The 14,382-nt window shown below is 38.7% G+C and overlaps 1 protein-coding gene and 1 long non-coding RNA gene across 2 annotated transcripts; both read right to left on the bottom strand.

Moving 5' to 3' along the window:
* Positions 1-31: 31 nt before the first annotated feature.
* Positions 32-10,644, bottom strand: tollip (toll interacting protein). Its single transcript, XM_034581701.1, has 7 exons — positions 10,488-10,644; positions 7,074-7,223; positions 4,542-4,724; positions 2,468-2,620; positions 2,195-2,279; positions 1,289-1,551; positions 32-1,233 (listed from the first exon to the last, which is right to left on the bottom strand). The coding sequence occupies exons 1-6, from the start codon at positions 10,518-10,520 to the stop codon at positions 1,328-1,330; spliced, it is 828 nt and encodes a 275-aa protein (XP_034437592.1). The 5' UTR covers positions 10,521-10,644; the 3' UTR covers positions 32-1,233; positions 1,289-1,327.
* LOC117759543 lies at positions 9,261-10,103 on the bottom strand. Its single transcript, XR_004613506.1, has 2 exons — positions 9,965-10,103; positions 9,261-9,769 (listed from the first exon to the last, which is right to left on the bottom strand). It is a non-coding gene; the product is annotated as an uncharacterized LOC117759543 (long non-coding RNA).
* Positions 10,645-14,382: the final 3,738 nt, after the last annotated feature.

Here is a 14,382-nt window from a genome sequence, read left to right as displayed (position 1 = left end):
AACTTTGGCAGACAACACATCAACAACAAGACCTTGAAACCCACAAGTGTTAATAGAAAGCTTTAAGAACACATACAAATACTGTGATGAAACTAAGCATTTGAAGCATGAGGCGTTACAAACTGCTGTTGTTCTTTAGTCGTGCAAGCTTTTACATGAGGGTGGTGTGGGAGGGGGGTCATCAAAAACATCTAGGGTCAGGGTCTGTGGACAATGAAAATTGGGGGCACACTTCATGGAAGTCTGGTCACATCATCTTAGTCCACAATGGTTTGAATCCTTTCAGGTCTCTGAATCCTGCTGAGCTTCAAAGTGATGTCATTCTTCTCATCATGCTCACACAGCATCTTTACACTGACTTTAAAAAAGTGACTCCACAGGATATTAGTTTATAATATCAAGTGTTCCACACTTCACTGACAGAAAATGGGTGACACCCAAACTTTACAAGGGAACCTTAAAAGATGACTCAGATTGATGTGGCGTTCAGTGGTTATATTCTTCGGTTCCTCAAATTCCTTAGGTCATCTGTTCATTTTCGATTCTCTCGTCACCATGGAGAATTCTAAATAATTAAATACTTTCATAATAATTTATCAGATTTTAAATGCACCAAACATTTTACAGGTAAATATGAAACAGAAGCATTTTTCTTAAGGTTACTACAAACATGTTCTCCACACAGTATTAGCGACAAAATCATTATAAACATAAGATGGAATCTGTGCAAATCAACTGGGTTACTCTGGATACAGTGAGAGATTGTGACACTGAAACAAATGAGAAATACAAAATGATTTGGGTTGGTGGGATTTTCAATACCCATCAATTCACACTACTGCCGGTTCAATATTTAGTTCTCTGCTGTAATACAATCCTGTCTAAAGAATTTCCCAAATACACTGAATCTGCTATATCACTTTAAAATTAGACTTCTTCAAAGTAAAGGTGAAAACAGTTGTGATGGTTTGAGGATCCAGTGACTCAGCGGTGCATTAGCAGAGACAGCCCAGGCTTCATGTACTCTCAGGCCTAGAAGGAGTCAACGGAGGGAGAAACAGATCTCTGTGGCTACCAGCTGGTGGGAATTCAGATATGGCTGCGGTTTGTGGGTGAGCCTACGGGGTGGGTGTGTGTGTGTGTGTGTGTGTGTGTGTGTGTGTGTGTGTGTGTGTGTGTGTGTGTGTGTGTGTGTGTGTGTGTGTGTGTGTGTGTGTGTGTGTGTGTGTGTGTGTGCGTGCGTGTGTGTTTACTTGTGTGTGAGGGCTGCATGCATGTATACGTGTATGTGTGTGTGGGATGTCCGTCGTGAGCTTGTGTTCTACTGTTAGAGTTCCTCAGCCATCTGCAGCAGGGAGTTGATGGCAGCGTCCTTGTTGCCCTGCTGTGCATCAAGCACTGTGCGAACCACCTCCTTATCCAGGTTGGGAAACATGTCCTGCAGAGCCTTCAGGTCCTCCTCACTGCAAACCGGCCCCTGGCCCCCAACGGCTGGCATGGCCCCTGGCATTGCCATGGGCACCATACCCTGGTTGTAGACTGTAGGCACTCCTAGCAACACAGGACACACACTGCAGGTTTAAGAGTGTGGCAGATGAAAGGTTTAGAAATCATTTATTAATTGTATTCAATTATTATTTTATGTCAGTGTAATTAATTAACTAGGTAACATGGTCTTTCTGTTTACAATTACAAGCCTGATGTTGATGATATCACTGTGACATCATTAGGGTTTTCTCAAACAAGACAAAGCTCCTCCACAGATGACATTACGGTGTGTGTGTGTGTGTGTGTGTGTGTGTGTGTGTGTGTGTGTGTGTGTGTGTGTGTGTGTGTGTGTGCTCTTGTACAGTTGTCTTTGTGAGGACCAGTTTGAGCCTTTGGCCGGTCCTCACTTTGTGACCCCCCCTCACTTTGTGACCCCCCCATTAATGGAGTGTTTGGGGGTTAAGATTTGGTTTTAGGGTTAGAATTAGGTTAAGGGTTAGGGTTAGGCATTTAGTTTGGATGGTTAGGGTTAGGGTAAGGGGCTAGGGAATGCATTACGCCAATGAGTGTCCTCACTAAGATAGAAGTACAAACGTGTGTGTGGGTGTGTGTGTGTGCTTGCGTCAAAACCTGTGTCAACAATGGGGAAATGCATGTGACAGTGTGTGTGTGTGTGTGTGTGCGTGTGTGTGTGTGTGTGTCTGACCTGCGATGGGCACATATCCCACTCCTTGCTGATACACAGAGGGCATCAGGACAACAGGCTGAGTCATCATCCCTGCTGGTAACGACTAGCACAGACATAACATTGTGTTACCACATGATATTCGAGAGAGAGAGAGAGAGAGAGAGAGAGAGAGAGAGAGAGAGAGAGAGAGAGAGAGAGAGAGAGAGAGAGAGAGAGAGAGAGAACCCCTAAATCAAGATCATATCAAACACTTTTCAGACTGTTTGATTGGGTGTGTGTAAAAACACTCACAGCAAAAGACATCACGAGGTTGATCATGCCCTCCTTGTCGTCGCCCTGCCTGCCACTGAGGCTGAACCACTCATCCACCACGTTGCCCTCCCTCAGGCCTTCAGGGATGGTGACATGAGTCCATGCTATCCTGTCATCCATGGAGAATGCTCTCTGGACACAACATCAGCAATAACACGTTACCACAGACTAGAAACTACATCAGATCACTGATAGACAAAGGCCTATGACGGTTAGTTAGTTTATGACAGTTGACAAAAATAATAGATTAGAATAACGTTTTGAAAATCTGAAAAAGTTCTCCCTTTTGTAGCATGAAATTAAAAAAACTGAATACAGGTCTTTTCATTTTGTATTTGTGAATACAAAGCTGCATAGTACCACCTAACCCTTTTATTCTTTCCAAGCAAAACATGCTGGACCCTATCTGATCCAAACTTATTCATTTTGTTTTAATTTGACCACAGAAGGTGCTGCAAAGCTTCTTATTTTGTGAGTAATGTTTTTTGCACACCATCCATTGAGTTTGACTTCGTACAATGACCATCACACTGTCTGATCAATAATTTAAACACGATTTCAATAGATAATCTTCTAAATAAATCAGAATCACTAAGCCCTTTTTTTTAATCTGTTTGCGTAAATAGTGAATCTGTCATTGGAAGGATGTCACTTCCTATTCCTTCGAACCAGGGCTGCACGATATTAGGAAAACAGGCAATATGTGATAACCTTGTTGAATATCGCGATGATGATATGACTTGTGATAAATAAACATCAGTCCACTTAGTCTTTTAATACATATTTTGACCGTGAAGTTATTTTTTTTACAGTTTTTAGCAGCTCTGTCAGTAACGTCAGCAGAGTCAGAGAGAGAGAGAGAGATAAAACGATATCGATAATTATTGTGATATAACTTTTCCTCGATAGAAATTTAAGATACGTCGATATAACGTTGATAGAACTCATCACGTCCATGTTTTGACGGACAACACGAACAGCCAATGATAATGCGCATAGTGCCAAACCAATGTTTTTGCAGATTACGACGAAACGTGGTATTTTAACTTCATTGTTGCAGAAGAAGCGACGCCCCGTTTATCCAGGAACATAAATATGAATTCATCAGGTTTTTATAAAGATCAGTTCTAGGTGTGAGTGATTGGAAAAAAATCAGAGAAGCAGAATCTGTTGTTGACCAGCGGAGTAATGCCTCAGAGCAATGGTGCTGCTTTAAGATAAGATAAGATAAAACTTTATTAATCCCGAACCGGGGAAATTCAGTTTTTAAAGCAGCAAGCACATCAGAATGAGGTAAAAAAAAGTTAAAATTAAATTAGAAAAATGCTAAGAATGTACGTTATATACACCTTTTCATTGTAGTGCTTTGTATGAAATGTTATAAGTAAAGTGCAGTGGCACAGGATGATTGTGCAAGCAGGTCAAAATCTGTTTTTTGTGCATAAACACAAATGTGCAAAAAAGGTGTTTTCTGGTTGTTTGATTTATATTGCAATATATATATATATATATATATATATATATATATATCGATATCGACTGATATGAATAAATTTATCGTGATAAGATTTTTTTACATATGGCCCAGCCCTACGATGACGATAAATATTCAATAAATAGTGCAGCCCTACTTCAGCCCAGTGCTGCAGCTTTGTTTAAGCTCATGTTCAGGGGCCTATTGATCGTCTCATATCCTTTCGATCTTTATGAAGCCTAACAATCTGGTTTCTTGTTCCTTAGCACAATGCATTGTACACAATCCAGGCCAAACCTGAGGATGCTGTGGTTTTCTTTGGTGAGGTTTTATTTTATATATAAAAATATTATATATATAATTATATCCATAAAAGAATTATGTAATACATGCAATTAGCTTTAATTTGAAATTAGATGAGTGATCACTTTTGCTGCACAAAGGTTGTATTTTCCCACTTTCACAAAGTAACACAATTGTTTGAATCAATTCGCATTTTTAGTGATATTGCACATGGGTCTACTCAGTGGTGTTGTATTTTGTGTTTAGCAGTTCAGATCATCCTCCCCATCTCCTCACCTCATCGAAGATCTCCAGATAGAAGGAGTCCACCCCAGGTGGCACTGTGCACTGGATCACCTTGTTCCAGCGTGGGTTCTTGGCTCCGTTGTGAGCGGTTGGTGTTTCATAGACTGCATATCCCAGTCGGATCCTGCAGTACGGATCCATCCGTGTCATACCATAGTTTTTAGCCAGTTTGGCCTGTGCAGCAAAACAAACATCGGGGCTTCAATTAGTGATGAAGCTGGCTACAGTCACAGCTCAGCCGGGTTTTCTCACATATTCAGTAGATAGAAACAAATTTGTAATGGAGCGTTTGTGCATTACTTTGCCATTGTACATGACTTCAGTTCTGATTTACTTGTACTTAGAAAAAAAAGAAGAACTAAAAAAATATATTTTTTTAAAACATGGCTTACATGATGGCTACTGATAACTCCTCATTCTAATTGGCTGAAAAGAGTGGATCAACTTTTAGTGACTTGAAAGATGTCTGTGAAGGTTCTCAGTCTTTCAGTTCATGGTTATCTAAGAAGAAAACTACAACCAGTCCAGTTACCCACTGATTCAAGCCTTCTTTCATGACCAGACACTTGTTACACAGATGTTCGTTTGCAGTTATAAAAATAAATGCAGATGTTGTAAACTGCGAGTAAGGAAAGCAACATCAAGACTTGGGCCCAATCCCATTTCACCCCTTGGCCCTAGCCCTTAGCCCTTCCCCTTCATTTTGAGCATTCACGTGTAAGGGTAGGCTGTCCCAATACCTGTTGGGACGGAGGTGTAGGGCCATTTTTGCATGATAATCCCGTATTTTCCCATAATTTCAAATCGCATCCCCCCTCTTTGAAGACACACAATGCACTTGATTGAACCTGCGTATTGCAGCGATGTTACTGATCATATCTGCTCCTCTAATAACAAAGCATCCTGGCAGGGTTGCCTATAGACCACTGCTAGCAGCCTGAAGCTGTGAGCTTTTGATTTATAGGTGAAATAATGCAGAGCATCCAAGCTTTTCAATTTCAAATGTCATTGATCACCTGCATTAGAATATATGTTATTTGGATATTATTAGTAACTAGTAATTAGTTTGTCACTTTAGTAACTGCAAACAATAACATTGGTTTATTTAAGATCTCAACCATGTTATTACAATGACATCCCCGGTAAAACTGTCTCGTCTGTTTACATCGATGACAAATGATGATGTGTCGGGTTTTCGCGACGACTACTGATGATGTAATGGCTTCTTGAAGGGCTGTCCCAATTCTTAGGGTAAGATTTCAACCACTACCCCTTGTGACACCATTTCATGGGGCAAGATAACCCGCGAAAACAAGAGGTACGGGTAGGATTGGGCCTTGGCTTAAGATCATGGAGCTGAATTTATTTTGGCCACCAGCTTTTCATCAAGAGCCATGCATAATGTCATAATGTGCTTTAATATTTAAAGGTCCAGTGTGTAAGATTTAAGTGAAAGGGATCTATTGACAGAAATTTTATATAAAATAATCCTAGTGCTGTTTTCACGAGTGTGTTTGATCTAAATTATGCAAATTGTTGTTTTCTTTACTCTACAATGGGCCCCTTATATTGAAACACTTTATATTTACATCAGGGAGGGTCCTCTCTATGGAGGCCGCCATGTTTCTTGTAGTAGCCCAGACTGGAGAAACTAAACACCCTTTGAGTTTTTATGAAAACTGAAGGTTACCACAGGTTCTCTTTCATGTTTGGAAGGGGAGGGTGAGGTGGGGGGTGTTCAGCTGCCACATGCAACTTCACCACTTTATGTCACTAAATTCTACACACTGCAACTTTAAGGACTTTGCAGATGCACTGAGGCTGTAGCCTCCTTAGAGCCTGTTAAAGAGCTTCATTGTCTTCCACATCAAGAACAACGTACAACTTTGTTGGTTATCATCATCCCTTACTTCATTTCTCCAGGTTGACTTGTTGACAGCCAGCTAAAATTATGCTAGTTATTCTCATCGACGTAACACAGCTGGGAAATCTTTTTGTTAATCTTGGTTGAGGTTAGCTCATATAACTGAGTGCGACTACATTATTAGTTCACAAGTCAAAATAAAGCATGAGGAAATGATGACACACTAGATGAATGTGTTAGTTGTTGCGTTAGCATTGCAAAACTACACTTACATTACTGCGGTGGTAATGAACCTCTAAGAATTAGTGGCCATTCTTTTGCTGTCACAGGTTCAACTACCACTAGGACATCTGGTGGTGCATCCCAAGTCTATCAGGGTCCAAGAGGATGCTCCAGTGCTGGGCAGAGTCTCTTCAACACACCCCAGCCACCAGTTATTATCATATGCAACCAAAAACTAACCCTTGATGCTGGCAAAGTCAAATGATTTTCCAATGGTGCGGCCAAAAAGTGTGATGATTGGACAGAATGAAAATAAAAAGTAGTGTCATTCATAATATGCAGTAAAATTATTCAAATACTGTATATCATCCACATTGAAACAAATATTCAAATGATGTCCAGTTGAATTCCTAACAGTTGAGCCGAGCTGTATTTACCTGAACCACAGTGATGCTGAGTCTCCCCACGGTGCCTATTGAACCACCATACTGCAACTGTCTGGCTGCCTGGGCGTCCAGCTGGACCTGCTGCTGCTGCTGGGTAGGAGTGATGCGCAGGAAATCCTGGGGAAGCTCCCCAATATACACCTGAACACATACATCCATACACACATGTTAACATACCGGCATTCAGACTGAGAATGTGAACACACGGACAGTAAAACAGATTATTTCCAATAAGAGTAAAATAAATTATTGTTTTTTAGAATTTGGTGAACCTATTTTTGTATTTTATCTACAGATATGTTCACTACTTTGTGTGATGTAGTTTTAATCTTAAAAAGTAACAAAGAGCAAAAATCCTGAGGAAACTGTCGAAATCATCAACAACACAAATCATTAAAATTTTGTGATCATCATGAGGATCTAAAAGTATTCATCTTATGTCATGGCCAATAGTCGCCCTCTTGAGCAAGTCATGTGAATGTCATCAAGGCTTGTTGACTGAATCACTGGATGCTCTTGGAGGTCTGGATTTATTCATGAAAAAGTGGTCTAGAATAGATCAACTAACACGGTTTAATATCCAGTGAGCATTTTGTGGCTGCTGCTGGGACGTACTGCACAGTGGGAGGTGTGTGAGTGTGTGAGCTGCGTCTCTGCAGCACATCAGTGTTCAAAAGGACTGAATTCCTGAATAGTATGGCCATTTATGCATCTTCATTCTCTTGTTGGATGACAACATACACTCAGTTGCCAGTGAATTCTTAACTTACATTATTGCACTGATACAACAACCCTGTAATGACTCCCACGTTCAAGCTGTGTTTAAACTGTTGATTCTACTTTATGGTCAGTTATGAGAGAGCAGTTTGTGTAATACATGTTCATTATGAGGTTCAGCTAAATAACAGAAACCCTTGTTTATATAATGCAATATAGTTTCAACAACACGACAAACTCCATCCTGTAAAACAGATTTAAAAACTCTATATTATAAACCTTATAAAGGTAGTGCTGTTGTAGTAGACTGCATTAGTTTTAATGGGTCAGTGTGTAGGATCTAGTGACATCTAGTGGTGACGTTGCATGTTGTAGCTGAATACCCCTCACCTCACCCTCCCTCTCAAAACATGAAGGAGAACGTGTGGTAGCCTTTAGTTGTCATAAACTCAAAAGGTGTTTAGTTTGTCCAGTTTGGGCTACAGTACAAAACATGGCGGCCTCCATAGAGAGGACCCGCTCCCGATGTAAATATAAAGTATTTAAATATAAAGGGCCCATTCTAGAGTAAGAAAACAAAAATTCATACAATTTAGATGAAACACAGTAGTGAAAACATCACTAGGATTATTTTTTATTCAATTTCTGCCAATAGATCCCTTTCAACTAAAACTTACACACTGAACCTTTAACTGACAGATGTATTAGATCAGTGGTGAGGACTCTCAAAGTATTATCAAAGTATTGTTAAAATGTGCTAAAAATGTTCTAAAAAACTGTTATATATCTAGAATATAAAATAATATAGCACCAGATTACACCATGTCAAATTTCATGTTAGCACATCAACTGGCTCGCTAGAGCCGTCTTTCCTTCCTTCATTGCAGAATATCATGATAATGCTGAAGATAGCAAACATAGCAGTGTTTTCAAATGTTCAGTTTCCCCTGAAAGCAAAGTAGACTAATGACGACTGATATAAATCTGCAGCTCTGACACATTTTTAAAACACACAACAAATGCTCCTTGCTTGCTGGAAAGAAAACTTTATTTAATGCTAGACAGTTTCAACCAAGTTACAGTAATTAAAGATTGAAACCGTATAACTAACTGGAATTTTACCAAGGTATATCGTGAAATTCTCATAACCTGCGATCCAACATTCACATTTGATTTCACTTTTCATAGTGATCAGGTGTGGAGATAAGAAAGTAAGCAGGATTTAAACTTTATTCATTTCATTCATTGCACTTTTTCTGTCGTGTTCATAACCAAGCGTATCGCTTAGAATGTTGAGGAAGAGACGGTTCAAGATAATTGTCATTGCCCCTCTCTATTACAGCAGTTCCATCACTCACACATCTTCATGCATTTGTTTGAAACAGCTATAAACACTTTTGCCTTCTGAAGTGATCAAGCAACACATCATACAAACTTGTTCTTCTTTACAAGTATACCTCAGCTGTTACATGGCCGGGGTCCTCAAGTCACAAGGAATCAACATTTGCCTCAAACATTTAACACAAGATCAGTGCTTTAACAGCGAGACAGGACATGTGACCGCTGTGAGGAACACTTCATCAGGGAAACCTCAAGGACCCTGAACAACAGGCCGAATAAACACTGGACACAGACAACTTCAGCTGTGAACGTCACCAAAACCCCTCCCTGCACAGATTTTAAAAATGAATCAGTCGATATTGATAACTATCTAATTTTAGCTCCCTAGTGAAGGTTGCCGTTTTAAAATCTTCTTTATGAGCAGAGAATGACAAACACCTGATAAACAAGACATTTTATAAATCTGACGTAGACCAATTATGCGTTATACCTCCTTGCTGTACTTGTACAATGCATAAGCACTATATCAATATTGGACTTTTGTTATACTGCTATTGATGAAAACTATATTGCATCAATTATTGATATATTTTAATTGCCCAGCTCTAGGCTAGACACTGAAGTTCCATCTTGGCTGCTTGATGACAACTGAGCCAAATCACTTTACAACTGACTCAGTAGAACTGAGTAAACTCCATCCAATGATGGGGACTCTGGGATCAACGTAAAACTTTACTGGGGGAGATTTAAATTTAAAGGCTATAGTGTTACTGTGTTATGAAAGATGAGGTGGTTTTCACATGTGTAGAGCTTAGGCTGCACACACAGTGATGGCAGCTAGTGGAGGTGTTGCAGTTCAGTCGTCCTGTGTCTTGATAAGAGATTGAACGTAAATATTGCAGTTTGGTTTCAGAATCGTTAGAGACCTGGACAGACCATACATACCAGTGTTTGTTCTCCACCTCCACAAGTTACTTACTACTCATCCCGTTAGTTCAGTGGTGAGCACTTGTTTTTATAAAGAAGAACATGTTTGACAACGTTGTAACAAACGTATTTGTCGTTGTTGTTGACTTGAATTTAAAGGACGTGAATGAGACTCGGGTGTTAAACGTCAACAAAGCGTCACAGCAGCATTAATCCGCAGCTAACTCCATTAGCTCGTTTCATATCGTCACTGACAGAGGAGGCTAACTACAGTGCTACAGGCCGCTGTGCTGTTCAATGACTGAAGTTAGCTAACTATCACAGATGTTGTTCAACTACAGTGTGGCTAGTTCCGCCTCGCTGTGTGTGTGTCTGTGTGTGTGTGTCGCTGTGTGTCAGCACAGTGCGCAGAGTGTGTACCTGTCCCCGTTGGGTGCTGATAGTTGTCGCCATGTTGTCTCTTCCGTGTCCTGGAGAATTCAACTCTTCTTCCCTCACAGATGTGTAGTGTCAGCAAATTTAATAACAACAACACACACACACACCGCTCAGGACAGACTCGACCCGGAAGTGTACCGTTGTGTGTTTTATTTTTTTTATTTTATTTTTTGGGGGAATCTTTATTTTCTTCAATGCAAGTTACATTGTGGAATCTAAACGCGTTGAATCTGATTTCAACAAATTTATCTCAACATGTCACATTTATGAAAAACAGATTTTATATTATTATTATCAAATTACGTAATTTTAAATAAAACAAAATAGATACGTAAATACATTAATTAATGAAAATACAACTAGTTTCCTTCATTTATTTATTCCTAATGTATTCATTTATTTCTGTATGTATGTATTTCTACATGTTTGTATTTCTACATTTATTCATTAATTTATTTCTACATTTATTTCTGTATTTATTTAACCATGTTTGTATTTCTACATTTATTTGATTACTTCACCATTTATTTATTTAATTGTAGTTATGTCATGTTTACCGTTCATACATACATATTTTTATTAACATGAGTATAGTTCTTTTACTTCCTCACCAGAAGCAACGTGTGTGGCTTTAACTATCAACATTGTAACTCCCTTTCATTTAAGTGTTGTAACTGTAATGGATTTTTGATCTCGACCTAATGTGGTCTGAATGTGACGAAACAGTGAAATCTCCCGTTCTTACCTTCATGAATACAAGCTAGGTTTTACACATTTGTAAGTGGGGTTCAAACAGTGTTGAGGCTGCCACTACAATGCCCGACACTCCTTCACGCATATCTGACCACAAATTCTTAATACATATAACCAGCCTATAGAACACAATTTAATATCAAATATATATCAGATTTACCGAAATGACAGTTGTTTACATCGAAGTTAAATCTGTCTTGTAATAATGAGATGCATTTCTTAGTTAGGGGATGAAATCTTGTCTCTTTTCATCCAGCAAAGCAACTTTTTTACCTTTACTGTGGTTATCTGCTGATTATGAATGCACTTTCACAATAGTGCACTCTGCAGTGCCTCTGAGAGTGCATCTCTCAGAGGCATCAAAATCTAAAATGTGGAGACACAAAACAGAGAAAACATAAAGGTTCCTGAAACATTTTATTTGGACAGAAAACAAACCAACTGAGAAACCAACCCTAAAGGAAAAAAACACTAACAGAGGTGTGTTATCATGATTCTGCAATGTCTCTCATTCCAACCTCAACAATGGACTTGTATTGTCTCCCAATTAAACTTAATACATCTGAAGCACTGAGGAGTGTAATGGGAGAACCTGCTCGGAGGTAGCCTATGTTCTTGTGGGCTCCAACAATAAACCATGTCCAATACGTGGTATATCTTTGACTATCTTTGACCCATTTATTTTCTTCACAACACTGTTTATGTTGTTTATCATCATCATTATTGTATTCACCTTAACACAGTCAAGACTTCAATTCATCCCAGTCCACTTTCCATCTAGCAAACACAATGTAACCACACACCACAGTCAATAAAACGGTGTTCCTACTCCTCACCTGGAGCTTTCTTCCTCTGACAATGCTCTGCCAGTGTTCAAATAATGTATGACATATGGTCAAAACAGAATTGCATAAACAAAAAATAAAATAAACTGAAAACTATATTATGGATCCAACAGGACTGGTCAACAAGAATACAAACTGCATTGACTTCAGTGCATTGGAGCATAAGGCATATTTACAGAAATCCTTGAAAATACATCATCAGTTTGTTGCAACCACATGAGAGGGAGGGAGTTATAATCTTAAATCTGTCTCTCCAGGGAGATGGACACTAAAGGAAAATCTGAATAGGTTTATCCAAAAATGAACACTGTTAAGATTACAACCTATGTGTCTGTTACATGGTATAAAAACATGCTCATCCTTACCCCACTGCAGAAAACACTTACTTTACTCCTACGTGTCATGTATAACACCAATCCCCCACCACCACCCTCTCACCCTCTCACCCTCTCTCTCTCTCTCACACACACACATGCGCGCGCACGCACACACGTGCTGATGCCTTCTTATACTTGGGTGTGATTTGTGGAAAGCAAAGCTCTTCACTACATTTTAAATATATATCTTCAATGACTAAATTAAAGGGCCAGGTCAGTCAAGTCTGTCAAGTCACAGTAATATTCAGTTCTAACAATCATGTTACATAAACAAATATTTGTGATAACGACCTGTTAAACTTTGTAATTAAAAAATTTGATTAAAAAAACCTGATAGTGCTCTCTGGTGGACAAATAATGTATAATGCCCTCAAAATGACCTCAAACATGTCAAACATCTAGTTTACTGAGATATAAACTGATACTAATACAATAATACTGATACAATAATATAAAATAAGGAATATTTTTAGACCTATGAAAATGTTATTGTTACTGTGTATGACTGATATGATGGACCTGTCTATCTAATTCTAGTCAAGTTAAACATCAGAATAAGGTGTAGGTGATGCATGCATGACAGAAAATAATATCTGAAATGTTTTTCAGAGGACTGACTCAAAGTTACACATTTTAAGGGTTTGTGTGAGGATACATTCTAAATATAATTTGTGCTTTTGCCAAGTTGTTTTTAGTTAGTTACTTCTAAGAGTTGTTTTTGGAAGAACACAAGACAACATGTCTTGAGGAAACAAACACTCACCAGAGCATACACAAAGTTATTGTTTCCATCTGTTGTCATGTGTAATATTTACCTTTGTCTCTTCCAGGACTGACTCTTACTCATTTTCTGAAGTCGACTTATAGAGACACGTTTCAATCAATTGACTGATTATTCTGGCAGCGCCGGTCTTCATCGATGTGTTGTTACACCTGCAGGAGCTCATTGAGTATAAATTGTTTCCCTGCTTTACTGAACACCCAGAGTGTCCTCTGATTTTCATTGTGTATGGAAATGGTATGATGGTGCACTTTACAAATGTGTACTTATACAGTATATACAAAAACACACACACGTGTGTAAATATATATATATCAACTGAAAGGGGGCACCAAATGTCTGCTTTGATTCATAATGTTGTTCCTTTCATTAATTGATTTCTATGCATTTCTTTTTTATCAAAATTTTACACTTAATTTTATTTCAAATTGTTTTGCAGATAAACACATGTCTAAGTGATAAGAGACAGATAACAGTATACATCAATCTCCCTTGAAATCTCTTGAAATCACAAAATCATCAAATCTTGTTGTGGTCCAAGTGTTTGTTTCGAGAAAATTCTGTAACCCTATATTTCAAATGGTGTGAAATAAAAACATATTTTCTGAGGAGACCCAGTTATTAGACTATTATTTGACTTTGCATATATTCAGTCATTATCTCAGTATTATTGGGTTCTACTGACTTGTTAGTATTTCTTCTCCTAGATCTTCATCTTCTGGGTGCTACTGCATCTTTACTCTTTTCTGCTCCTAAATGGGCTTTTACTTTTTTCCCTGAACAAGCTGTGGGGCCAAGAGTGTGGGTTATTAGTCTCTTCATAATAAAACAATCCTGGCTGTTGAGCATAGTAGCATAGTGGCTAAAGCTTGAAAGCTTCATAATGGGGAAAGAAAAAAACAACTTTTATTGGTTGAAATTAGTCAGTGTATCAGTGTAATTCATACTGCAAAATCATCCACTTTGAGGTTTGAGAGCTGAGCAGTTTTAAAGTGAGGTCTAGCGAGGCAGAACCTGATTGGTTCTCCTGTGTACATTTGGGGAACTAATTGGTGCTCCGCAGGTAAAAACTTATTTTAGGGATTGATTTTACAATAGTTAAAATAAACGTACACACGACA

This window comes from Hippoglossus hippoglossus, chromosome 3, assembly GCF_009819705.1.
Source record: "Hippoglossus hippoglossus isolate fHipHip1 chromosome 3, fHipHip1.pri, whole genome shotgun sequence".
In the NCBI taxonomy this organism is placed as follows: Eukaryota; Metazoa; Chordata; class Actinopteri; order Pleuronectiformes; family Pleuronectidae; genus Hippoglossus; species Hippoglossus hippoglossus.
This window is presented reverse-complemented; position numbering and strand designations above follow the sequence as displayed.

Bases quoted from the DNA above. Each gene is read 5' to 3' on its own strand.
- tollip (XM_034581701.1), bottom strand. From the start codon at position 10,520: ATGGCGACAACTATCAGCACCCAACGGGGACAG. The intron at 7,224-10,487 runs GTACACACTCTG...GTATGTGTTCAG, and splicing joins TCAGCACCCAACGGGGACAG to GTGTATATTGGGGAGCTTCC. The intron at 2,621-4,541 runs GTGAGGAGATGG...TGTTGTGTCCAG, and splicing joins ATCTGGAGATCTTCGATGAG to AGAGCATTCTCCATGGATGA.